Source organism: Oryctolagus cuniculus, chromosome 12, assembly GCF_964237555.1.
Source record: "Oryctolagus cuniculus chromosome 12, mOryCun1.1, whole genome shotgun sequence".
NCBI classification, from domain to species: Eukaryota; Metazoa; Chordata; class Mammalia; order Lagomorpha; family Leporidae; genus Oryctolagus; species Oryctolagus cuniculus.
In genome coordinates this window covers 36,475,175-36,501,426 of record NC_091443.1, presented here as the reverse complement: position 1 = coordinate 36,501,426, position 26,252 = coordinate 36,475,175, and the positions used below count along the sequence as shown (strand labels likewise).

The window sequence follows — 26,252 nt, the reverse complement described above, 5'->3', positions numbered from 1 at the left end:
CTTGGACCTTCTTCTACTGCTCTCCCAGGCTATAGCAGAGAGCTGGATCGGAAGTGGAGCACCTGGGACTTGAAACAACTCCCATATGGGACACCAGCACTGCAAGTGGTGGCTGTACCGTCTACCTCACAGCACCAGCCCCCAAGTTTTTCACTATTTAAACAATTTCATGGTGCTCTCTGACCTCTAAAATTTTATTATAATAAACATGAAATACAAATTTGCTACTGTACAGCCAGTATTGTTAAATATATAGACATCGTTGTACAACACATCTCTAGAAGTTTTCTAACTTGCATTACTTAAACTATTATACAATTCCCATTTTCCTCCTTCCACTGCCCTGGCAAGCACCATTCTACTTTCTGTTTCTAAGTTTGTCTAGGTAACTTCATATAAAGTGAAATCATGCAGTATTTGTCCTGTGACTGGCTTATTTCTTTTAGCATAATGTACTTAAAAGTTCATACATGAAGAAGCATAACAGGATTTCCTTCAAGGCTGAGAAATATTCCACTTTATCTATGAGAGATGCTTTAAAGTTTGTGGAAGGGCCAGCACTGTGGCATAGCAGGTAAATTGCAGCCTGCAGTGCCAGCATCCCACATGGGCACAGGTTCTAGTCCTAGCTGCTCCAATTCTTATCCTGCTCCCTGCTACGCAGAAGATGGCCCAAGTCCTTGGGCTCCTGCACCTGAGTGGGAGACCTGGAAGAAACTCCAAGCTTCTGGCTTCAGATCTGCCATTGCAGCCATTTGGGGAGTGAACCAGCGGATGGAAGACTTCTCTCTCTCTCTCTCTCTCTCTCTGCTTCTAACTCTGCCTTTCAAATACATAATCTTTTTAAAAAAAAGTTTGTGGAAACTTTGATTAAAACATGTTTATTTTGGGGCCAGCAATGTGACACAGCAGGTAAAGTCAGTGCCTGTCTGCTCCACTACAAAACCAGCTTCCTGCTAGTACGCCTGGGAAACCAGTTCAAGACGGCCCAGGTACTTGGGTCCCTGCCCCGATGTGGGAGAGACCCAGAGGAGGCTCCTGGCTCCTGGCTTTGGATCAGTCCAGCCCCAGCTGTAGTGACCATTTGGGGGTGAACCAGCAAATGGAAGAACTCGCTCATCTGCTCTCTCACTCTTTCAAATAAATAAAGCTTTAAGAAAAAAAAAGTTTCTTTTCGTGCAAGAAATCCTGAAACCCATACATAAAGGTCTTAGAAAATTTCTTGGAAGATGTGTATTATGTGAAAATTATACATGGATTTTGAAAATTTTTTGCACCAAGGTAGGCATGTGGCAATGTTTGCATCTCATATTGAAGTGGATTTCGAGTCCTGGTTGGTGGAAGATGGCCCAAGTGTGCCCGTTATCCTCACAGGAGGCCAGGATGGAGTTACAGGTTTCTGGCTTTGGGGTGGCTTAACCCCTGCAGTATTTCTTGACCCTGCTTTTCTTTTGCTTCTATAAGAAACATTTCATTTTGGCTACAAATAACAAAAACAAAAGCCAAAGTGGATTGAAATAAGGAATTTAATATTTTACATAATAAAATTCCAGAGGTAAAGCAGCTTCAGCATTAGTTATTCTAAAGCACAATTCAGGTGCTTTCCGTCTGCATCCTGCTATTTTCATGGTGGTGGCTTTTACGTTCATGTGTGTCCTTTCATAGTCACCAGGAGGCTGCAGATTCAGTCCACACATCCCAACCATCATCACTGAGAAGAAAGCGGGGAGGCTGGAGAAGGTGCTACAAGAGATATACTAGCTGAACACTGACCCCAACCCACTGAGAAGATATGGTCCAGTAAATGTCAATGGATAAGGCCCCATGAATGAGTCTATTATCTAACCCTCTGTCCACTGTAGAAGAGTAGACAAGCGAATATTGATGCTTGAACCTTTACCAGAACTTCCAATGCACCACAGGAGGTTGAAAAACTAACAGGAACACACCCTTCCCAACACACCTAATATTCTTTGGCCCTAATGTCACCAAATTAACATTTAAACTATCATGTACTTCACTTTTATTATATTAATGAAGGTCTCAAAGACTGAAAGTTATTAAAATGAAATTAAGGTTTTAAGCAATTTAGGCAGACAGACATACAATGTATACACATATGAAATCCTTATACAAACAAAATCAAATAAATTATAAGCAATAAAAAGCTTAACTTAGTGTATTTTTTAAAAATAACTGATATTCCCACTTTATCAAAATTTATTAATTCTTACACAAATGATCTGATTGGTCATATTTTTCTTTGCTAACTCAACAAACCCTGAGTTTTGTGTTTCCATCTATGGTTAAATACACATCACTCTAAGCAAACAACAATATTTAAAATAAAGAGTTACAACTTGGAGTCTAGTTATTTGAAATCAGGTTTTCATTTTGAATAGTTCCAGTAAAGTGTAAGTCATAGTAGATGTCCCTTTATCTGCTTTAACTTGTTTTGTATTAGATTAATAAAATACACCCTCAGTTCTGTACAAATGTCCAACAATGTAGTTAAATCATACTACTTGAATACTTCACACATAATTTATCTCTTTACACTGTTGAAGCTTGTATTCCGCAATGTTCTACAGCTTCTGTATCATCACCTGAAATTTGCCTTAAAAAAGAAAATATACAAAATCATTATCTGATTTTATATACAAGGAAAACAAAACAAGCCTACTCATTTATTTTATATTATACTTAAGAAGTAGTTCCTATTAATAAACTTGCTGTGTCAAACAGTTTTTCATAGTGCCTTTGTTTCTTTGTGAGGCCTACATTTTTAGGTGTTTCCTTACCAATGAGCACAATGACTGGGAAGGAAAGATAGTGAAGCTCAAGTAAATTTTATTTTTTAGTGATAGTTCTGGTAAAAAGATCTTTAGGAAGATCTTTAGTGATAAAAGAGTAGCTGGTTTTATTTAGCTTTAACAATAGACATAACCTAAATAACTGTTCAAAAATACATTTTCAATACCACAGGAAAAAGTGCTATCTTAAAAGAACACTGCGCATTTTCCTTTAAAAGTTAAGAGTTTTCCCTTATATTGTATTTCTTTAGCAGTTTTTCTTAGAGAATTTTCTATCACTAATTAAAATATTGAAGGGCCAGCATTGTGGCACAGCAGAATGCAACACTAGCATCCCACATGAACACCGGTTCAAGTGCCAGCTGTTTGATTTTTTTTTTTAAGATTTATTTATTTATTTGAAAGTCAGAGTTACACAAAGAGAGGAGAGGCAGAGAGAGAGAGAGAGAGAAGTCTTCCATCCACTGATTCACTCCCCAGTTGGCTGCAACAGCTGGAACTAGGCCTATCTGAAGCCAGGAGCCAGGAGTTTCTTCTGGGTCTCCCACGTGGGTGCAGGGGCCCAAGAACTTGGGCCATCCTCTACTTTCTTCCTAGGCCGTACCAGAGAGCTGGATCGGAAATGGAGCAGACAGGACTTGAACTGACACCCATATGGGATTCTGGCACTGCAGGCTGTGGTTTTACCCGCTATGTCACAGTGCCGGCCCCTGTTTCATTTCTGATACAGCTCCCTATTAATGCGCCTGGGAAAGCAGCAAAAGATAGCCCAAGTGCTTGGGCCCATTTGGAAGACCTGGATGAAGCCCCTGGCTCCTAGCTTCCACCCGGCCCAGTTCCAACCCTTGTGGCCATTTGGAGAGTGAACCAGCAGACAGAAGCACTCATGCGCACGCATGCTCTCGAGCGCTTGCTCTCACTCTCTCGCTCTCTCTCCCCTCCCCTGTTTAAGTCACTCTTTCAAATAATTAAATAAATCTTTAAAATAAATGTCATTGAATATGAGTATAGTATGCTACATGTTAAACTGCTAAAACTAAAATGAAACAGTTTTAGCATTTTTAATTTCCTCTAAGTTTAAAAAAAAGACCCTCCTCCCCCTTAGAAAAATAACACATTTATAAGAAATATGAATTCAACTTACAGGCAGGCATTGAAGACACTTCAGCTGTTACAATACTTTTTATCCCCAAGTTTGACAAGCCACCTCTGATTAAACCACATGTAAATGCTAAATACTAAAAGGAAAAAAAAACTGTTAAAAATAGTAATGATTTACTAAAGTAGTAAAGCTACTGATAACTATGACATTTACTTAAACCACACTATCAATAAGTCACTGCTGTTTTTATAAAAGGTGGACTTCTACATCTTAAGCAACTTAAGCTCATGGACACATGGCAAGCTTGGCCAACTAGTTGCTCTAAGCCAGTACTCTAAATCAAAAATGAGTGAAAAAATAAGCCGAAAACAGGTCAGAGTTAGTTCTGATGGCACCAAAAGTAGCTACATCTATTGTTTACCCTGCCCACAGAAGTCTAATCACCCCCTGTGGAGTGATCCAGCCTCTGGCTACTTAAACCTCCCATGGTTCTTGCTTGTTTTCTGAGCCCTTCCATGAACTCTATATGCTAACTAATGATATTGCATTCAATGAGAATTGGCTTCTAGTATTTACAATCAAGAATGTCAACTTGTTCAAGACTTAGAGCCTGCTACAACAGACTTATCAGGTTCAAATTATCAATACTGTGGATAGTGAGAAACTGTCAGCAACAAAAGGAAAGGGACTAAACTACAGCAGAAAACAGTCTGACAAGAATGGAAACTGAAAAATGAATAATATAAGGAATTTTTATTTATTTAATTTTTTTTGACAGGCAGAGTTAGACAGTGAGAGACAGAGACAGAGAGAAAGGTCTTCCTTCCACTAGTTTACCCCCGAAATGGCCGCTGCACCGCACTGATCTAAAGCCAGGAGCCAGGTGCTTCCTCCTGGTCTCCCATGCGGGTGCAGGGCCCAAGCACTTGGGCCATCTTCCACTGCCCTCCTGGGCCACAGCAGAGAGCTAGACTGGAAGAGGAGCAACCGGGACAGAATCAAGCGCCCCAACCGGGACTAGAACCTAGGGTACCGGCGCCGCAGGTGGAGGATTAGCCTAGTGAGCCGCAGCACCGGCCTATTTATTTAATTTTTAAGATTTATTTATATATTTGAAACGCAGAGTGATAAAGAGGCAAAGGCAGACAGAGATACCTCCCATCTGCTGGTTTACTCCCCAAATGGCCAAACAGCCAGAGCTGGGCTGACACAAAGCCAGAAGCCAGGAGCTTCTTCAAGGTCTCCCACGCAGGTGCAGGGGCCCAAGGACTTGGACCATCTTCTACTGCATTCATTCCCTGGCCATAGCAGGGAGCTGGATCGTAAGTGGAGCAGCCAGGACTTGAACTGGCACCCGTATGGGATGCCAGCACTGCAGATGGTGGTTTAATCTGCTGCACCACAGTGCTGCCCCCCCAAAAAAAATTTTAAAGCTTTATTTTATCTATTTCAAAGAATTAGAAAGACGTAGAGACACAGAGAGAGAGGTCTTCCACCCACTGATTCACTCCCCAAATAGCCACAATGGCCAGAGCTGAGCTGATCCAAAGCCAGGAGCCAAGAGCTTCTTCTAGGTCTCCCACATGGGTGCGGGGGCCCAAGGACTTGGGCCATCTTCCTCTGTTTTCCCAGGCACATTAGCAGGAAGCTAGATCGGAAGTGGAGCAGCTGAGATTTGAACCAGAGCATTAGCAGGAAGCTAGATCGGAAGTGGAGCAGCTGAGACTTGAACCAGAGACCATATGATATGTCAGTGCTATAGGCCGTGGCTTTAACGCACTGTGCCCCAACGCCAGCCTCTCCAACAATTCTAACCGAGTAACTGAACTCCATAAAAATAAAAATCATGGGGGCTGGATCGGCATTGTGGCATAGAGGGTAAAGCTGCCGTGTGCTATTCAGGCATTTCACATGGGCACTAGTTCATGTCTTGGCTGCTCCACTTCTCATCCAGCTCCCTGCTAATGGCCTCAGAAAAGCAGCAGAAGATAACCTAAGTGTTTGGGCCCTGCTAGCCATGTGGGAGACCTGGAAAATGCTCCCTGCTTCAGGCTGGCCCAACTCTGGCTGTTGTGGCCATCTGGGGAGTGAACCAGCAGATTGAATATCTTTCTTTCCATCTCTCCCTTTCAAATAAATAAAAAATAAAATAAAAAAATCTTGGGATTTGGCACGGTAGCTCAGGGTGCTAAGCCACTGCTTGTTACACCAGTATCCCATGTTAGAGTGCCAGTTCAAGCCACAGCTGCTTCACTTCCCATCCAGCTCCTTGCTTACAGCACCTGGAAAAGCAGGGGAAGATAAACCAGGTACGTGGGCCTCTGCCATCCATATAGGAGACCCAGATGGAGTTCTTGGCTCCTAGTATTGATCTGGACCAGCCCCAGCTATTGCAACCATTTGGGGAGTGAACAAGGAAATGAAAGATCTCTATATCTGTCTCTCCCTCTGCCTTGTCAAATAAATAAATAAATAAATAAATAAATAAATAAATAAATATTTTTAAAATAATAAAAATGAAAATTACATATGTGTGCATACTTATGGGGAGAGGTTTTCCACTTCTCAAAGATATCTATAATCTTGGGACTGGCGTGTGGCATAGTAGATTAAGTATTCCACCTTTGGTGCCAACATCCTATATGGGTACCAGTTCAAATCCCAGCAGCTCCACTTCCAATCCAGCTCTCTGCTACAGCCTGGAAAAGCAGTAGTAGATGGCCCAAGTGTTTGAGGCCTGTACCCATGTGGGAGACCTGGAAGAAGCTCCTGGCTCCTGGCTTTGGATCGAACCAGCTCCAGCCATTGCGGTCATTTGGGGAATAAACCAGTGGATGGAAGACCTTTCTCTCTATCTCTCCATCTCTTTGTCTGTAATTCTACCTCTCAAATAAATAAATAAAATCTTAAGTGTTAAAAAAAGATATCTATAGCTCTTTCGTCTCGGCAGCCGACATGCCATCCAGACTGAGGAAGACCCGGAAACTGCGCGGCCACGTGAGCCACGGCCACGGCCGCATCGGCAAGCACCGGAAGCACCCAGGAGGCCGAGGTAATGCGGGTGGCATGCATCACCACAGGATCAACTTTGATAAATATCACCCAGGTTACTTCGGGAAAGTTGGCATGAGGCATTACCACTTAAAGAGGAACCAGAGCTTCTGCCCAACTGTCAACCTTGATAAGCTGTGGACATTGGTCAGTGAGCAGACACGGGTAAATGCTGCCAAGAACAAGACTGGAGCTGCTCCTATCATTGATGTGGTGCGGTCGGGCTATTACAAAGCTCTGGGAAAGGGAAAGCTCCCAAAGCAGCCTGTCATCATGAAGGCCAAATTCTTCAGCAGAAGAGCTGAGGAGAAGATTAAGGGCGTGGGGGGAGCCTGTGTCCTGGTGGCTTGAAGCCACGGTTCATTAAATGCTAGCAAATGCTTTTCAAAAAAAAAAAAAAAAGATATCTATAATCTCAAAATAGTTAAAAATCATGGCCGGCACCGCGGCTCAATAGGCTAATCCTCCGGCACCCTGGGTTCTAGTCCCGGTTGGGGCGCTTGATTCTGTCCCGGTTGCCCCTCTTCCAGGCCAGCCCTCTGCTATGGCCTGGGAGTGCAGTGGAGTATGGCCCAAGTGCTTGGGCCCTGCACCCGCATGGGAGACCAGGAGGAAGCACCTGGTTCCTGGCTTCAGATCGGCGCAGCACGCCAGCCATGGCGGCCATTTGGGGGGTGAACCAGCGGAAGGAAGACCTTTCTCTGTTTCTCTCACTGTCTAACTCTGCCTGTCAAAAAAAAAAAAAAAAAAAAAAAAAAAAAAGCACTGAAGCATTCCATCTTACTCTTTCACTCTTTCCACAACTGAAGAAACCAAACAGGTGAGACTCAGAAATATTAGAAGGGGTAATAAAGTGAAAAAAAAATTATATATTAACTACAAAAATTTAATTAGAGCCTGGACAACCCCAAAACACAGGAAAAAAAGCAATTGTGTATTAGTGAATTATAAAAACAAAGTATCATGCCCATTTCTTGGCTAATTTTATTGATATTTTATAGCTGTAATAATGTAATAATAGTTTAATAAGCATCTTTTATGTATAAAGCACTAAGTTATTTTAATGGGAAAAAAGAAAGGTCCAAAAGAATTAGGTAGCTTAATGTCACAAATCCATTAATTATAGAGCTTAGCTTAAAAGCTAGATTTATTTAGTCGCCAAATCTATGATCTTACCACTATATACTGTCATTCTGTTAGATAATTTAAGTATAAATGAATTTTTACAGATAAATAGTAGCTTACATTTGCCCAGATAGCTTAATCACTTCAAAGGAACCCTTAGATTAAAATCTGTCTGAGGGCTGGTGCTGTGGTGCAGCGGGTTAAGGGCCCAGCCTGCAGTGCCAGCATCCCTAATGGGTGCTGGTTTGAGTCCTGGCTGCTCCACTTCTGATCCAGCTCCTTGCTAATGTGCCTGGGAAAGCAGCAGAGGATGGCCTAAGTCCTTGGGTCCCTGCATTCACATGAGAGACCCAGAAGAAGCTCTTGGCTCCTGTCTTCAGACTGGCTCAGCTCTGGCCATTGCGGCCATTTGGGGAGTGAACCACCAGATGGAAGAATTCTCTCTCTGTGACTCTACTTCTCCCTATAACTCTGTCTTTCAAATAAATAAAATAAACCTTTAAAAAAACTTGTCAATTTTCTTATCTAGTAATTGATTCCTACTTGAAATTAAAAAACAAAAAACTACATAAAGCCAAGCAATATAGATATACCTAACAGAAAACATGTATTCTTAGAAACAAAAATTAATTTAAAACATTTTAATTTATATGAGGTGAATAATTTTGTACAGCTAATGTCAGTTTTGTAAATTGGAATACGCTTACCAATATAGCTACGTTGTTTTCAAAAATCTATCATAAATCTACATTATAGTGGCATTACACTGTAGTGTTTCTTTAACTGGTTACTGTAAGTCCATTTACCTACAATTTAGTACAAATTATTGTAACATGACAGACATGTCTCCTGCTTTATAGAAAACAAATAAATAAGAAATTTTTAAACCTATTTTTAATTCAAGAGTCTATTGTAATTGGTGTTGTATTTTTCCCTCTGTTTTTAATAGAAAACCCAAATCTTATTTTACATGAAATACCTTGGATGCGTGTTCCAAATACTGTTTTCCTGCAGACATCTGAGTAAGCAAACGAAATTTGTTGTCCTGAAGCACATAGATGCCCTGTTCCAAAATAGAAAAAACATCCAAATCAACATAATTTGTCGTCTTTAAAAATTATCTTATCCCCTTGGGGCCGGTGCCGTGGCGCAGTAGGTTAATCCTCTGCCTATGGCGCTGGCATCCCATATGGGCATAGGTTATAGTACCAGCTGCTCCTCTTCCAATCCAGCTCTCTGCTGTGGCCTGGGAAAGTAGCAGAAGATGGCCTAAGTGCTTGGGCCCCTGCACCTGCATGGGAGACCAGGAAAAAGCAGCTGGCTCCTGGCTTCAGTTCAGTGCAGCTCCGGTTGTTGCAACTATTTAGGGAGTGAACCAACGGAAGGAAGACCTTTCTCTCTGTCTCTCCCTCTCACTGTCTGTAACTCTACCTCTCAAATAAATAAATAAAAATCTTTTAAAAAATTATCCCCATGAAACAACTTAAGAGTTTTCTGAAATTACTTAAAATTCTTCTTTCCATTAGTCAAATCTTCTTTAAAGGATGAAGTTTTGCAATATTTAGGTTAGAGCTGCAACTTCATTATTTCACAGTACTAATATTCGTGAATGTTTTAATACACTGAAGACACCAAGATGCATAGGACACAGACCTCACCCTTATAATAAGATCTCAGTCTTGTGCAAAGGAATCATAATACATGTTCATATGAAATTATGTCAAAAAGTCAATAAACAGAGTCACTGTTTCCCATTACCATTTGAAGTAATTTCATACTAAGGTTGGTGCTAGTGTATGAAAACATGAATTATAATGGTAGTAACAGACAAGTTATTTTCATGTATTATACCTAAGATGCCAAATCCACTGGAAGTATTAGAGGTTTATAAAGTCAAATCAATTATCAAATGCATAGTTTTCTATGTAATCTAATTTTATAGTAACAAAACATTTTAAGAAGAGGAAATATGACAGCAATAATAGTTAACTGAGTTAAATATGCTCTGTAAATTAGACTTTAGTAATTAATCTAAAGGCATAAATGTGAGATATACTGATGACTCCCCATATTACCACTACTTACTAAGTATAAATAACTAAGAAATCAAATCCTAAAACCAATATCATTCTGACATTTGCTACTTTTTAAAGCTTAACATCACTTATATAACTGGAAGAAAGAAACAATTTTCATCTTTATTCACTCTACCCTACTAAAGAAAAAACTAATAACCTTAAGAAACATTCCAGAGTTGATCAGAAATTATTTTGTTTTAAATAACTGAATTACTAAAACAAGACATTTATATTAAGTTAAATAACTTTTAAAAGAGGCCTTCGTATATCTAAATACCTGATGATTTGTCCTTAAATTGTCAATTTGTTTCTTGAATACTGTAGTCCAAAAATCTTTACAAATGAACTTCATGATGTCTAACTCATCCTTGAATCTCGCGGTATCTTTTGTAAACCTAAAAAGATCAGCTAAAAGTAATACAGTGTTTTTCCTCCAAAGGAAGCAAAAAGGGCAAATTATTAACTAACTTTTAAATGTCAGAATAACACTGAACATTTCTTGATAATCATGAAGTAAAATAGATCCCCCTCTCAATGGATTCACGCTCCATTCTATTAAGTATGGGGCCTAAAATTAAGAGTTTATCAGTCCAACAATCTATCCAAAATTTCAGGTACATCAAAATAAAGAACTAGCACATCAAAATAAAGAACTGATCATGATCATGGTAACGTACAAAGTATAATAATTTAACTAGTCACACAGTGAGAAAGGAATACTAAAAAGAACTGATCTACAAGTAAGAATATTATTAAATACATAAACATTGAATCTAATTTCCACCCCTATACACTTAAACAAAATTACATTCAGGAATTTTTTAAAGGACCTAATAGATCTCAAGTAGAAAATGCAATGAGACTTTAGATAACTGTTTCAATACTTTTCAGGAGAAAAAATCTGGATAAAAATATATTATCATCAGATATTAAAACATAATATTTTAATAACTAAATTAAAACAGAATCAGGCCTAGAAAGAAATTTCTATCTATGAATTAAAGTACAGACAAGAATTAAAATTCAGGAATTCAAACTGTACTATCCCAGAGTTTATGCAATCGTTTGAAATGGATCACCTTTGTTCATAACCTACCTGGAAGAAAATTTTCAAATCCATACTGCTCACCTTTCTATCAATCCTTGTCCTACTCGAAACCCCATGTTTTCCAGCTTAGTTATACACCGTCCATTTTCCTAAATAAGAAATAAGTTGTGAAATAAGTTTGGAAAGCCAGATATTAGCACTCAAAAACTTTTAAAATACTGGCTAAATATTAATGTAATCATTCATATTTGTAACTGAAACATTTTAATAGAAAGTGTTTTACAAGACATCCTTCAATTTTCTCAATAAAATTACTTATCTGTCACTTACAATTACTCTTCTTAGAGGCTTCTCCATTGTTCTCTCCTACCTTTTTTTTCCTCAAGATTTATTTATTTGAAAGTCAGAATTACAGAGAAGGAGAGGCAGACACACACAGAGAAAGACAGAGAGAGAGATCTTCCATCTGCTGGTTCACTCCCCAAATGGCCACAACAGCCAGGGCTGGGCCGGGCCAAAGCCAGGAGCCAAAAGCTTCATTTGGTCTCCCACGTGAGTGCAGGGGCCCTACTTGGGCCATCTTCTGCTGTTTTCCCAGGTGCATTAACAGGGAGCTGGATAGGAAATGGAGCAGCAGGTACTGAACCAACTCCCATATAGGATGCTGGCACCCCAAGGCAGCAGCTTTACCTGCTACAGCACAGTGCCAGTCCTTCTCCTACCTTATAAAACCTGGTATCACCTTTGATTCACTTCCATCAGTCACTACCTTTATGTTCTCATTAAGTTCAATAGTTCTATACTTTAAAATGTCTGCTAAAGTCATCTAAGCTCCTTGGTTCTCAGTGTGCCTTGATTGATGACCATACCACTTCTTGAATCATGCCATTGCTTTGCTCTTCCTATGAAGAGCCAATCTTAGTATCTCCATGCTGAACACTTCTAAATTCCTACAGCTGATCTGCAAAGCTCTACACAATCCAGAACCCATACCTCTCTGGCCTGAACCCTCTGGCCTGAACCTTCTACTCTTCACACTCATTCAGATCAATCTGCTCTGGTCTTCTTGCTGACCCTTAAACATGCCAGCAACAGTACAATTTTAGGGCCTTTACAATGGCAGCTCTTCGTCCAGATAGTGATATGACCAACTTTATTAGTTCCTAGAAGTCTTTGCTCTCAAGTCACCAACTCGATGAAGCCCATTTTAAACATATCGCTAAAACCACAGCATCATCTCCCTTCAGCAACTCTATCCTCCTGTGCCCCCAGACCAGCAATATCAGCATCTCATGAGAACTTGCTAAAAATGCAAATTCACTAGCCCCACCCCCAATCTACTGAGTCAGAAACTCTAGGTGTGGGGGCCAGTATCTGTGTTTTATTAAGCCTTCTGGAAGTAACTTCTGATGCCCTATGCCACTTCTCTGTTTAATTTTTCTCTGTGGAACGTCTTTCTGGGGCTGACACTGTGGCTTAGTGGGTTAAGCTGCAATCTGCAACAACGGCATGCTGTATGAGTGCCAATTTGAGTCTCACATGCTCCACTTCTGATCCAGTCCCCTACTAATGCACCCAGGAAAGCAGCAGAAGATGGCCCAAGTACTTGGGCTGCTGTCACCCATGTAGGAGACCCAAATGGAGTTCCAGCCTCCTGGTTTCGGCCTGTTGTGGCCAGTTGGAGAGTGAACCAACTGATGGACTCTCTCTCTTTCCCTCTCTATAATTCCACCTTTCAAATAAATATTTTTTTAAAAAAAAGAAAAAGAACTTCTTTCACCATTTAACATAGGTTTAATATTTTACATCACTCATGTTCACTTATCCCTACCCTCTACTAGAACACAGTTCCAAGAAAGCAGCGATTTTGTATATTCTGAGGCTCATCTGATTTCCAGCAAGAAATAAACCACAGGCTTCACTATTTGCAGAACTTTTTTCTAACGAACCACACATTCCAATTATGGGCTGCGCCAAATCAAACTGTACTTCTAGTATACACTTTACTGGACATAGCCATTGAAAGGTCTCACAAAGCACTCATATGAAGCATATTTAAATCTGTATTTGGGGCAGACGTTTGGCACAGCAGTTGGAACACCACTTGAAATTCCCAGCCTCCCTTGTCAGAGTGTCCAGGTCCAAGTCCTAGCTCTGCTTCTAATTCCAACCTCCTGCATACTTTGGCAGACTGGGGGTTGGGGGGTTGGGGTGGGGCGGCAGGATAGGGCAGGAAGGGAATAGCCTATAATGGCTCAAATACGTGGGTCTCTGTCGCCCATGTGGGAAGCTAGGATTGAGTTCCAGACTCCTGGCTTTGGCCAGGCCCAGCCAGCTGTTATGGGCACTGGTGAGTGAACCAGTAGATGGAAGCTATCTCTGTCTCTCTGTCCTTCAAATAAAATAAAAATAAATTTAAAAAAATGTATAATCAAATCTGCTTCATTTCTGAGACTCTTTCTACTCTCACTCCCACACTTACTCAAGGCCTATAGATTCTGTCTCCTACCTCTCAAGTTGTATCCCTGTCTTAATTCAAACCTAACCTGCTGTGACTCCTGCAACAATGGATGTTACTACAAGAATCAACCCTCTCTAACCCAAACACTGAATCATCTTTCTATAATTCAAATGGGCCACATCACTCCCCTTCCCCTGTTCCACTGAGAAGGCCCCAATTATTTAATTATATAAAGCTGTTTCTAACGATAGCTCTCAATTCTTTTTACTCTCCATTCAACACAGTCAAAATGAAACGCTCAATCATATTTCAGTAAATCCACCTCTCTCATACTTTATGTCTTTAACCTTATCTAGGATACCTGTCCTATTCCCCCTCACCCAGCCTCCAGCCCTCTTCATCAGCAGCATTACAGAAAGGGTTCCTGACTTGACCATGACTGGAATATCCCAGTTCTAAAATCCGTGACATCTCTGTGATTCTATACCTCATACCTAATACACAACTCCTTTCTCATTAAATCACACCCCCAAAGGCTGTAGAGCAGGCATTTAATCTGACTTAGCCAGCGAAGTGTTAGGCCCCAAACGCGTCTTTACTCTCGTCTTCTGAAAGAAACAAGGCGTGCAGGAGAACTTCACGTATCAGAAGTCTCTCTCACAAGGATGGATCCATTGTTTCACGCACTACTTTATCCTTAGCTCTTACAACTAGCTCTGAAATTGTGGGTGCTGAATATTTTCTGTATTTAAATCCTATTTTCCTAAGTATCGTTAACACCTCCGTATTTCCTTTGCTATGACCCCACATCTCATTAACGCTTCTGCCTTCGAGTTGTGTGCAGTGGTACCGAGGATCTGGAACGGGGAAGGACGGGATAGGGTTCTCAGGCCGGGACAGGTTTGCCCAGTGGGAGGCTCTGAAGTGCTGCAGAGTGCTGGCAAAATTCACTAGGGGTGCGAAAATCAGCTCTGCCATAAATCACGGTAGGAACATTAGAAGAAAAAAAAAATCTGTGACTTGCACGACAAACGGGGGAACTGCAAAAAAAAAAAAAAAAAAAAAAAAACTCACACACACACACACACAGACACCAAAGAGAAAAGGATGGAAGGTAAAGGTGTCAGAGTAGACGGCCGACAGGTTCAGGATGCCTGGCGCTGGGACAGTTTACACCCGGAGGGATGCCGGGTGGCGACGGCACAGGGTTGAGGCAAAGAATGGAGGTGAAACAACCGGTGCCAAGGCGTGCGGCAGCACTCACCACCTCCCCCTGCTCCGCGGACTTGTACACTCCAGACACCATCTCGTTATGGAGCAGCAAAAACAACGCCTCGTCCGCCATTGCTTGCTTATCCTTCTAAGCTCCGGGTTTCGGCTCCCGTTCGGGCCGGCCCGGAGGTTCCGGCCCTTGTCTGAACGACTCGGCCCGAGCCCTGCTCCCTCAGCCGGCAGCCCGGCGCCGGGTTGCTAGGAGACACAGGAATTCTCTCCGCTTCTCGAAGGCAGGTACCCGCGCGAGGTCCGTACGGGGACGAGCCCAACACTAGGGCAAGCCCACTCCCCGGGCTAGGAAGCCCCGGAGCCGAACCAGCCTGACAAGCGGTGGGAACCAGACCCAGCCCGCGGAGACCCGACCCAGCCCCTAGGCGGGGGGCGAAGAAGCGACTTCCGGTCCCCTCTAGCCCGGCATTCCGCCAGCTCTATGGTCACGGAGTTCCTCTCCCGCCCGGGTTCACGGCCAGTGCTGAGAGGAGCAAAGCTCCTCCCCCGAGATGTCCGGGGTGGGTACGTAGAGGATTTAAGAAGACAGGGTGGCGTTGCTGCCATCCCTGTGTTAATCAGCTATAAAAGTTAGAAAAGGTAACAAGAATTCCTGCTGGCTTCATTAAAAGCTTTTGGTTCCTATTCTGTGTTCTTCAATATGAAAAGCTGTAGAAAGAGTAAATAAATCATCAATTTTCAGGCGGTGAAATTTAGATATATTGAGATAGTGTCCAGGTGTATATTGAATTAAGCCCAGGTACGCAAACAGGTGTAGGGACATTTTGGCCACCAGGAAGTTTACTGGAAGTGGAGTGCAAGGGACTAAAGGCATGAAGTGAGAAAACAAAACAAACCAAGTAAACAAACAAAAAACAAGATGAAATACCTGAAGCAGAACATACAAATTAATCAGAAGATACTAGGGGTCGTGGCCGAAGTCAGGGCCAGAACTGGAACCAAGGATTTAATAACTATTATGATCAAGGATATGGAAATTATAATAGTGCCTATGGTGGTGATCAAAACTATAATGGCTATGGCGGATATGATTATACTGGGTATAACTATGGGAACTATGGATATGGACAGGGATATGCAGACTACAGTGGTCAACAGAGCACTTATGGCAAGGCATCTTGAGGGGGTGGCAATCACCAAAATAATTACCAGCCATACTAAAGGAGGACTCTGGAGAAAACAGGAGATGCTAAAGAAACCCATCTTGCAGGAGGACACTGAAGATTGGTCTTCTGTTGATCTAAGATGATTATTTTGTAAAAGACTTTCTAGTGTACAAGGCACAAATGTGTCCAACTGAATATAGCTGCCAACTAGCTTTTACTTTGTCCTTTGCTATCTGTGTTACGACTCAATGTGGATTTCTGTTTACACAAATTTTATTTGTACGATTTCATGTGAAACCTCAAATAAATGCTTCCTTATGTGATTGTTTTTCTGCGTCAGGTACTGCATAGCTCTGTAAGATGTACTTTAAATAAGCAATAATTAAGGCACAGTTTATTTTGTAGGGCGTATGTAGTCTATAAGGAGACACTGTGGTCCTTCATGAACAGCCAGCTACAATGTGACCCTGTTCCCTGTTTGTGTAGATGCATCCTGTGCTCTCCAAGGCTTTGTATGAGGCTTCTACCATATCCCTGAGTAATGTTCTTTCCTCTCTGGTTGCTTGGAGGCTATGAAAGCCATTGTATTGGGATTAGTGGAGGCTTTTCTGGTAGACCTTATGTCTTCTAGATTGTGTTTTCACTTTTACAACAGAACTTGTTAACAGCTCCCATTTGCTTTATTCCTATCTCTGGAAAGCCATTTGAGATTTCCTAATTACTTGCTGAAGAGTTAATTGGTAGTCTCCCTGCAAAAACTTTTGCTAATCTTAATATTCTGACTTTAGTTTCTTCGATTTTAAAAATCTCCAGATGAACAAGAAATATTACTGTAAAATCAGTGGTTTAACAAGAGCATTGACGGGAGCTGGCGCTGTGGCACAGTGGGTTAACCCATATGGGCACCAGTTCTAGTCCCGGCTGCTCCTCTTCTGATCCAGCTCTCTGCTATGGCCTGGGAAAGCAGTAGAAGACGGCCCAAGTCCTTGGGCCCCTGCACCCATGTAGGAGACCCAGAAGAAGCTCCTGGCTCCTGGCTTCAGATCGGCATAGCTCCAGCCGTTGCAGCCATCTGGGGAGTGAACCAGCGGATGGAAGACTTCTCTCTCTTTCTCTCCCTCTCTCTGTAACTTTCTTTCAAATAAATAAATCTTTTTTTTTTTTAAAAAAGAGCATTGACAAGGGTTTTGGCAGACAGGTCTGATGGTATCCATTGAAATTAGAGCGAAAAGATTAAAATTGGAAGTAGTGGCAGAATACTTTCCTTGTGTTCTGTTGGTAAGCTACCAGACTAAATATTTTCTATTTGGGAATTCTTAGGAAGCTGAGTTAATCTGTTAACATGTCAAGTTAGAAAAAGTTACTGATAGCTAAATACCATTTTTAATGCAGTTAGTGCATGAGCTGAGCAGTTAAGTGCTGTTTATTTCCATATTCAGGCACAGAAGGAGTGATGGAAGGGATATACATTAAGTCAGGTGTGTTAATGTTGATTTCATATGTGACTTGAGTCATATCATAATGTGTCTTCCTGGTGCACTGGAGGAAGTTTTATATCTAGGTTTTAGAAAAAGTCCTAGGTAAATAGAAGCTTTTAATTTTAAATGTAGTATAGTTGGGTTTAGGGAAATTGGTTTCCATGGTTCCATATTAGCTTCTGGAGTTGGCATCCATGTTCACATGCAGAGTAATTGGTCTCACACTCTACCACAGTAAGTTTGCTATCCAGTTACAGTGCTCTTGGCCTTGTTTTGCTCCTGCTTTACTATTTGACCTTAGACCTAGGCCAAATACCACTGCTGGCTGTTGGAAGGGATTCTGTTTGTTTGAACATGCAACATTAGGAAATGGAAGAGAGATTTTCAGTTGTTGTCAGTAGGTACAGTAGGGTAGTGAATCCTGTAAGTTCAAATTTATGATTAGGTGATGAGTTGACATTGAGATTGTCCTTTTCCCTGATCAAAATGAATAAAAGCTTTTAAAACAACAACAACAACAACAAAAAATTAACCAGAATAAGAGATGAATGGAAAAGGACTGAACAATTCAGAAAAACAACATCACTGTGGATGTGGATGGAGTTCCTAAGAGTGTATGGCAGATGTGAGACTTAAATCCTACAGAGTTGCAAATAAATATGCTATATCATGTTAAATTTGGCAAACTGGCCTTAATGTTACTTTGCCTGTGGTTACATTATTTTTTTTACAATTTAAGAAACATATTTTTTTTTCAATTGAATTGTTTTCCCCAAATTAACATACTGAGTTTCCTCAAATCTTTTACATTTATTTTTATTTATTTGAAAGGCAGATTTACAGAGAGGGGGAGGCAGAGAGAGAAAGAGAGATCTTCTATCTCCTGGTTGACTCCCCTAATGGTCGTAATCCCAAAGCCAGGAGCCTGGAGCTTCTTCCAGGTCTTCCATGTGGGTGCACCGGCCCAAGCACCTGGCCATCTTCACTGTGTTTCCAGGTGCAGGGAGCTGGATAGGAAGAGGTGCAGCCAGGCCTCAAACCAGGGCCCATTTGGGATGCCAGTGTTGCAGGCAGGTTTACCCCCTATGCCACAATGCCACCACTCCCCCCTTTTCAAGATTTGTTTATTTTATTTGAAAGGTAGTGTTACAGAAAAAGGGGGAGATAGAGATCTTCCATCTACTAGTTAACTCCCTAAATGGCAGGGATGGCAGGGGTTGGTCAAAGCCAAAGTCAGGAACTCCATCTGGATCTCCCTCATGGTTGGCAGAGGCTTAAGCAGTTAGGACATCATCTGCTGCTTCCCCAGGCACAATAGTAGGGAGGTGGATTGGAAGTGGAGCAGCCAGGATTTGAGCTGGTGCCCATATGGGATACCAGAGTCGCTGGCTGTGGTTTAACCCACTGTGCCACAACACTGGCTCCTGGTTTTCTCAAATTGTTAACAATAATGTCTTGGGGCCAGCACCATGGCTCACTTGGTTAATCCTCCACTTGCGGCACTGGCATCCCATGGGGGCACCGGGTTCTAGTCCCCGTTACTCCTCTTCCAGTCCAGTTCTCTGCTGTAGCCCAGGAGGGCAGTTAAGGATGGCCCAGGTGCTTGGGCCCCTGCACCCGCATGGGAGACTAGGAGAAAGCACCTGGCTCCTGGCTTCAGATAGGTGCAGCGCCGGCCATAGCGGCCATTTGGGGAGTGAACTAACGGAAGGAAGACCTTTCTGTCTCTCTCTCTCTCAGTGTCTATAACTCTACCTGTCAAATAAAGAAAAAAAAATGTCTCAAGTCTTCATACCTTCTCACAAAAATTTAAGAATATGTTCCATAATTGTAATTATGGTATACTTTTTAAAAACACTTTCCTTCTAATGCTTAAATCACTTTATTCCATTCATGTAAATCAAGTATAAAAGTTCCACCTAAGGTGCCTTTGAAAACACAAAATAACATAATTTTGAAGAGTATTTTTCCACAATATTTGTAAGTTTTCCAGCACTAAGATTTGCCATATGTAAAATCAAGTCCTTTAGGTTTAGATTATGTTGTCATCCTCATCACCTCCATCAAGGAAAAGGAATCCAAAGTCCCCACAAAGGTTGAAAAGTAGCACCTGACTGACTTACTAAGACTGCTTTTTCAAACCACAGAGTCCTGAGGTTTTTAAGTCTTTTGGAAAACAAAATGGAAACTAAAATGTATTGAGAACCTACTGACCTAGTGAGAACAGAATCTTTCTCCATAAATCAGACTGCTGATTTGCCAGGATCTGGGAATAGAGTCTACAGAAGCAAGAGTAGATGTTATGTTTTTGGTTAGCATTTTCCCACCTAAAGTATGTCAACCTAAGTAACAAAACAAACAGCAGTCAGAAAGAGATTCTCTAAAAAATAATATTAGGGCTGGCATTGTGGCACAGCAAGTTAAGTTGCAGCCTGAAATGCCAGCATCCTACATGAGCAACAGTTATGTCCCGGCTGCTCCACTTCCAATACAGCTCCTTGCTATTGCACCTAACAAATCAGCCTCTACTGTGGGAGACCCAGATAGGGTTCCAGGTTCCTGTTGTAGCCATTTGAGGAGTGAAACAGCGATGAAAGATCCTTTTCTCTCTAAGATCTCTGTCTCTCCCTCTTTCTAACTCTGCCTTTCAAATAAATAAATAATTTAAAAAAAAAAGGTTTAAAAAAAGAATCATGATATTTAAGTGGGAATACCAGAGCATTGCAATGGGAATAGGTATATCATAGTGAACTAGGGCTGTATTCAAAAGAGGCTGAACAAAGGGAAAGTGTATATACATATATGTGTGGGTTTTTTTTTTTTTTTACAATTTTTTAATTTATCTGAAAGGTAGTTACAGAAAGAGGGAGATAGACAGCGATGGAAAGGTCTTCCATCTACTGGTTCACTTCTCAAATGGCTACAACATCCAGGTTGAACTCCATCCCCATCTCCCACATGGATAACAGGGGCCCAAACACTTGGGCCATCATCCACTGCCTTCCTAGGTGAATTAGCAGTAAGCTGGATCAAAAGCAGAGGAACTTGGGACTTCAACCAGTGCCCGTATGGCACATGGCAGACAGGGCTTAACCCATTGTGCTATCACACCAGCTTAAGGGAAAGTTTTCGTTGTTGTTTTTAAGATTTATTTATTTATTTGAAAGTGAGAGTAATAGAGAGGGGGAGAGAGAGAAACAGACACAGAGAGAGATCTTCCATCCATTGGTGCACTCCCCAAATGGCCATAAGAGCCAGGACAGGGCCAGACTGAAGCCAGGAGCCTGGAGCTTCTTTCAGGTCTCCCATATAGATGGTAGGGACCCACACACTTGGGCCATCCTCCACTGCTTCCGTGGGCACATTATCAGGGAGCTGGATCGGAAGTAGGGCAAGCTGGTATTCAAACCACATGGGAAGCCAGCACTGCAGGTGGTGGCTTAACCTGGAATGCCACAATGTCGGCCCCCTGTTGTTTTTGTTTTAAATTTTTTTTTTCCAAAGAAGCCTTCTATTTGAGGAATACAGACTTCATGTACTTCATAAGTACAACTTTAAGAATACAGTGATTCGGGGCCTGTGGGGTGGCGTACAGGTTAATCCTTTGCCTGCAGTGCCGGCATCCCATATGGGCACCGGGTTCTGGTCCTGGTTGCTCCTTTTCCAGTCCAGCTCTCTGCTTTGGCCCAGGAGGGCAGTGGAGAATGGCCCAGGTGCTTGGGCCCCTGCACCCACATGGGAGACCAGCAGGAAGCACCTGGCTCCTGGCTTCAGATCAGCATAGCTCCAGCCTAACGGCCATGTGGGGAATGAACCAATGGAAGGAAGACCTTTCTCTCTGTCTCTCTCTCTATCTGTAACTCTACCTGTCAAATAAAAAAAATACAGTGATTCTTCCCACCACACCTGCCCTCCCACCCACACTCCTACCCCTCTTTCTCCTCCCTCTCCCATTCCCAGCCCTATTCTCTACTATGATCCATTTTCAATTAACTTTATACACAGAGACCAACTTCATACTAAGTAAAGAGTTCAATGATTTGCACAACAAAAAACTGTTCCTCAACAGTTGAGACAAGGGCTGTTCAAAGTCATTACATCTCGAAGTTAATTTCATATTTTTAGGAATTTAACTTTAAAGAAGCACTCAAGAATTATACATCTTTTGCAAGCACTGAGACATAACTATAACTTATGAGATGTAAGAATAGCCTCCACTTAATACATTAAAATGAAATAAATCTTTGAGAAAAAGTTGTAATGTTAACTTTCATAATACAACTCTTTGAGGACAGAGGTCCTGCATGGGAAGTTAGTGCACAGTGACTCCTGCTGTTAATTTAACAATTAACGCCTTTATGAATGACATCAGTGATCACCTGAGGCTCTTGACAAGCACTGCCTATGCTATGGAAGCCTTTTGAATCCACAAACTCTGTTAGTATTTAGACAAGGCCAGAAGCAAAATGGAAGTTCTTTCCTCCCTTCAGAAAAAAGTACATCCTTCTTTGATGAGCACTTCTTTCCACCAGGGTCTCACCCACAGAGGTCCTTCATGTAGAACATTTTTGCTACAGAGTCTTGTCTTTCCATGCCCTAAATGCTCCCCTGGGCTTTTCAGCCACACCAGTGTCGCTCCCCCTCTTCGTGGAGGAACGACACAGGACCCTGCGCTGTTCTTTCGTCTGCTCGGCCTTCCCCGGGTTTGCTGCTGGTTCTTCCCGGGTTGGCTACTATCCCTTCCACCTCCGTGGAAGGGCAGTTCCCCCTGGCCACATTCCCCACTTCCGCAGGGGAGCGGCACACCGCCGGCCGGCTCTTCTCGGGGGCTGCACGGGTGTTCCTTCAGCTAGATGTTCCCCTTAGATGTTCCCCATAGATGTTCCTGGTGCATGCCGTCTCTCTCCTCCTTTATAGTCCTCCTCCGCCAATCCTAACTCGGCTGCCCACACGCCGAGTACGCTGCTCTCCAATCAGTAGCAAGTCCTACAGTTTATTGGTTGAACTGGAGGCAGCTGTGCGGAAGCTGTTTACTTCTCTCCCAGCGCCATATTGTGGGAGAGCAGATGCATAGAATAAGTCTTAATTCCAGTAACTCAGTCCAGTCCGGATTGCTCCCCACACACCAGAATGCCTTAAGTGCTGATTCTGAGATCAGAGTGCTATTTTTAAGTGATTGTCATTCTGTGAGTCTGCTGTGTGTACTGCTTCCCATATTGGAGCATTCACTCCTTTTAAATCCTATTATTATTACCAAACACTTAACCCTATCTACATGATCACTTTAACACTTGATCCTATTCATATACTCACTACTTAAAATGCTATTTTTACCACCCAGCTTAAGGGGATTTGGCAAGTTTTTAAACTGTACTCTTAGAAGTAAATCTGTAGGAATGTATGAAGAACTATACAGTTTTACAGTTACAAAATCCTACACTTCATAATTACAGTTTTAGGAACATGGTGAGTCTTCCCACTATGCGCCTTCCCATGTTTTTTGTTTTTTTTTAAATAAGTTTGATTGCCTCTGATTTATTTATTTATTTTTGTTTGAAAGACAGAGAGATGAAGAGAACAGAGACAGGTCTTCCATCTGCTGCTTTGCTCCCTACATGTCCACAACAGCCAGGACTCTGCCATAGCAAAGGCAGAAACCCAAAACTCCATCTGGTTCTCTTATGTATAGCAGGGATCCAAGTACATGACCCATCACCTGTTGCCTAGCAGGGTGCACGTTAGCAGGAAGTTAGATTGGAAGCTGAGAGGGGACTTGAACCCAGGAACTCTGATGCAGGATGCTGATGTCACACGCAACATCTGGACCACAACACCTACCACAGGGGAAAGTTTTAAAGGCAAACATGAGGAGGATTACATAAGATATTTTGAAACACTAATTTTTGGCCACAATGATTAATAGCTAGGATGATGTTAGTCTCAGATTGGTACATGTTCTTGTAGAAGTACTTTTTGTGGCCGGCGCCGCGGCTCACTAGGCTAATCCTCCGCCTAGCGGCGCCGGCACACCGGGTTCTAGTCCTGGTCGGGGAGCCGGATTCTGTCCCGGTTGCCCCTCTTCCAGGCCAGCCCTCTGCTGTGGCCAGGGAGTGCAGTGGAGGATGGCCCAGGTGCTTGGGCCCTGCACCCCATGGGAGACCAGGAGAAGCACCTGGCTCCTGGCTCCTGCCATCAGATCAGCGCGGTGCGCCGGCCGCAGCGCGCCGGCCGCGGCGGCCATTGGAGGGTGAACCAACGGCAAAGGAAGACCTTTCTCTCTGTCTCTCTCTCTCACTGTCCACTCTGCCTGTCAAAAAAAATAAAATAAAATAAAAAATAAAAAAAAAGAAGTACTTTTTGTGTAATGCTGTGATCCAAGCAATCTTTTGAGATTGGTACTATCAGGTGATTATGTGTCAGAACTCTTTCTTCATAGCCTCTTGGATTTTTTTAATTAATTAATTAATTTTAGAAATACCATTTACTTATTTGAAAAGCAGAGCAACAGAGAGAGGCAGAGAGAGATGCCATAGATGCTGTCCAAGGTTGCACACGGGATTGTAATAAGATCACTAAGTAGGGGCTGGCACTGTGGCTTAGCGGGTAAAGCTGCTGCCTGCAGTGCTGGCATCCCATATGGAGGCCGGTTCAAGTCCTGGCTGTTCCACTTCCAATCCAGCTCTCTGCTCTGGCCCAGGAAAGCAGTAGAAGCTGGCTCAAGTCCTTGTGTCCCTGCACCCATGTGGGAGACACAGAGGAGTCTCCTGGCTCCGGGCTTCAGATTGGTGCAGTTCTGGCCTTGTGGCCAATTGGAAAGTGAACCAGAGGATGGAAGACCTCTCTTTCTGTCTCTCCCTCTCTCTCAGTGTAACTCTAACTTTCAAATAGATAAATCTTAAAAAAAAAAAAATCACTAAGTATGCTTAGAATCAGAATTACATAATTGGGGGGTGGGTATTTGGGACACCCACACACCATATCAGAGCGCCTGGATTCAAGGCTGAGCCCCAAGGGGCTAGCTTTATGGATTAAGTGGATTAAATTACCACTTGCAATGCTGGTATCCCATGTGAGCTCTGCTTTGAGTCCCAGTTACTCTGCTCCTGATTCAGCTTCCTGCTAATACATTTGGAAAAGAAGAAAATGATGGCCCATGTGCCTGGGTCCCTGCCACCCACCTAGGAGACCAGGATGAACTGTGTTCCTGGCTTTGGCTTGGCCCAGATGTGTATGTTGCAGCTACTTGGGGAGTGAACCAGCAGACAGAAGATCTCTCTCTCTTTCCCTCCGTTGCTGTACCTTCCAAATAAAATAAATCAATTTTTTTAAAATTAAAAAGGAAGCTACTTCAAAAGATGGAAGATCTCTATCTCCCTGCTTTTCAAATAAATAAACTTTAAAAATAAATAATTCTCATCTCACCTTTTTCCCTTTTTCTGTTAAAAATTTTTTAATTTATTTATTTGAAAGGTAGATTTACCGAGAGAGAAAGAGAGAGAAAGAGAGAGAGAGAGAGAAAGGTCTTCCTTCTATTCTTTCACTCCTCAGATGGCTGCAACCGCTGGAGCTGCGCCAATCCGAAACCAGGAGATTCTTCTGGGTCTCCCACGCGTTTGCAGGGGCCCAAGGACTTGGGCCATCTTCTACTGCTATCCCAGGCCACAGCTGAGGACTGGATCGGAAGCGGAGCAGCGCCCATATGGGATGCCAGCGCTGCAGGCGGAGGATTAATTTACTGCGCCACAGCGCCGGCCCCTCTGTAACACTTCTAACACTCCACATAATTTACTTTTGTTTATAATCTGTTTCCACACCTTTCCTCCCTGCAAGCTCCTTTAGAGACCTCTGCTGCTCACCACTTTATCCAAAGTGCCTAGAACAGTGTCTGGCTCACAGTAGACACTCAATGGTGGATCCAAAGATCTTTGCTCCTTTAGGAGCTACCCATTCCACAAAAGCAGGAGCCACAGCTAACTTGTTTTAGGAAATTCGCCCCCCCCCCACACCCCCAGTCTAGCTTACTGCTGATACACAGTGATCGTTTTAAAGGATAGATCCTGAAATAAAATGGTAGCTCTAGTTAAATATAGTCGCCCTGCTAATGTTTAGTGCAAGGAGGATGGCTGGCTGAGATTATTCAAGTGGTTTCCGTGGGGAAATGTTTTCTGACCTACGCTTTATACTACATTTTTTTCAAACAAAATCAGTTCATACGTTGGCGGTGCAGGCAGAGTAGAACCAGAGGCCAGTTCTCTCTCTCACATACACACACCAACAATAATGGGGACACCACAGACTGGGTCTTAAACCAGCAGGCTGTAGACTAGGCGAAGGTGCTCAGTCAGTCGTGCCTGCGTCGACTTTTTTCTTCTCGTCGTCGGTTTTTTCTTTTAATAAAGCCTGGCACCGGGTCTGATCGGATGGCGACTTCTGGCATGACCTAGGGGCAGTATTCCTTATCAGTATTAACTGGTACTGTTTCAAAGCGCTTGGTGGTGAGGAACAAGGCACGTAAAGTTTCACACGGCGTCCAGAACCAGACCAGCTCGATACAGCTGTCAGTTCTTAGGAGTATGACGTTTCTTATTCTTCATCTTTCACTCTGCTTCCCCCTACTCACTTTAACCTAATGGAGGGAAGCAGACGCCCACTCCACCTCCGGGCATGCGCACCAACCATTTGGCCACGCCCTTTCTTAATTAGATT

General features: G+C 42.6%; 2 protein-coding genes across 4 annotated transcripts; one reads left to right on the top strand and one right to left on the bottom strand.

Moving 5' to 3' along the window:
- Positions 1-1,508: 1,508 nt before the first annotated feature.
- Positions 1,509-15,401, bottom strand: TRAPPC6B (trafficking protein particle complex subunit 6B). 3 transcript variants are annotated; one of them, XM_008269516.4, is made up of 6 exons: positions 14,943-15,401; positions 11,299-11,366; positions 10,447-10,600; positions 9,071-9,154; positions 3,958-4,051; positions 1,509-2,617 (listed from the first exon to the last, which is right to left on the bottom strand). In XM_008269516.4, the coding sequence occupies exons 1-6, from the start codon at positions 15,021-15,023 to the stop codon at positions 2,586-2,588; spliced, it is 513 nt and encodes a 170-aa protein (XP_008267738.1). In that variant the 5' UTR covers positions 15,024-15,401; the 3' UTR covers positions 1,509-2,585. The 3 variants fall into 3 exon arrangements, with proteins under 3 accessions (XP_008267738.1, XP_002718202.1, XP_008267739.1); XM_002718156.5 differs by having other exon boundaries at positions 10,447-10,564; positions 14,943-15,366; XM_008269517.4 differs by lacking the exon at positions 14,943-15,401 and adding an exon at positions 14,040-14,131.
- On the top strand, positions 6,832-7,717 carry LOC100338677 (large ribosomal subunit protein uL15-like). Its single transcript, XM_051822184.2, has one exon. It carries the CDS (start codon positions 6,871-6,873, stop codon positions 7,315-7,317), a length of 447 nt encoding a protein of 148 aa, XP_051678144.1. The 5' UTR covers positions 6,832-6,870; the 3' UTR covers positions 7,318-7,717.
- Positions 15,402-26,252: the final 10,851 nt, after the last annotated feature.

Excerpts from the sequence above, each read along its gene's own strand:
- LOC100338677 (XM_051822184.2), top strand. The coding sequence starts at position 6,871 with ATGCCATCCAGACTGAGGAAGACCCGGAAACTGCGCGGCCACGTGAGC.
- TRAPPC6B (XM_008269516.4), bottom strand. The coding sequence starts at position 15,023 with ATGGCGGACGAGGCGTTGTTTTTGCTGCTCCATAACGAGATGGTGTCT. Across the intron at positions 9,155-10,446 it reads ATTTAAGGACAAATCATCAG|GGCATCTATGTGCTTCAGGA; the intron begins GTATTTAGATAT and ends ATTTTGGAACAG. Across the intron at positions 2,618-3,957 it reads AGTGTCTTCAATGCCTGCCT|GCAAATTTCAGGTGATGATA; the intron begins GTAAGTTGAATT and ends TTCTTTTTTAAG.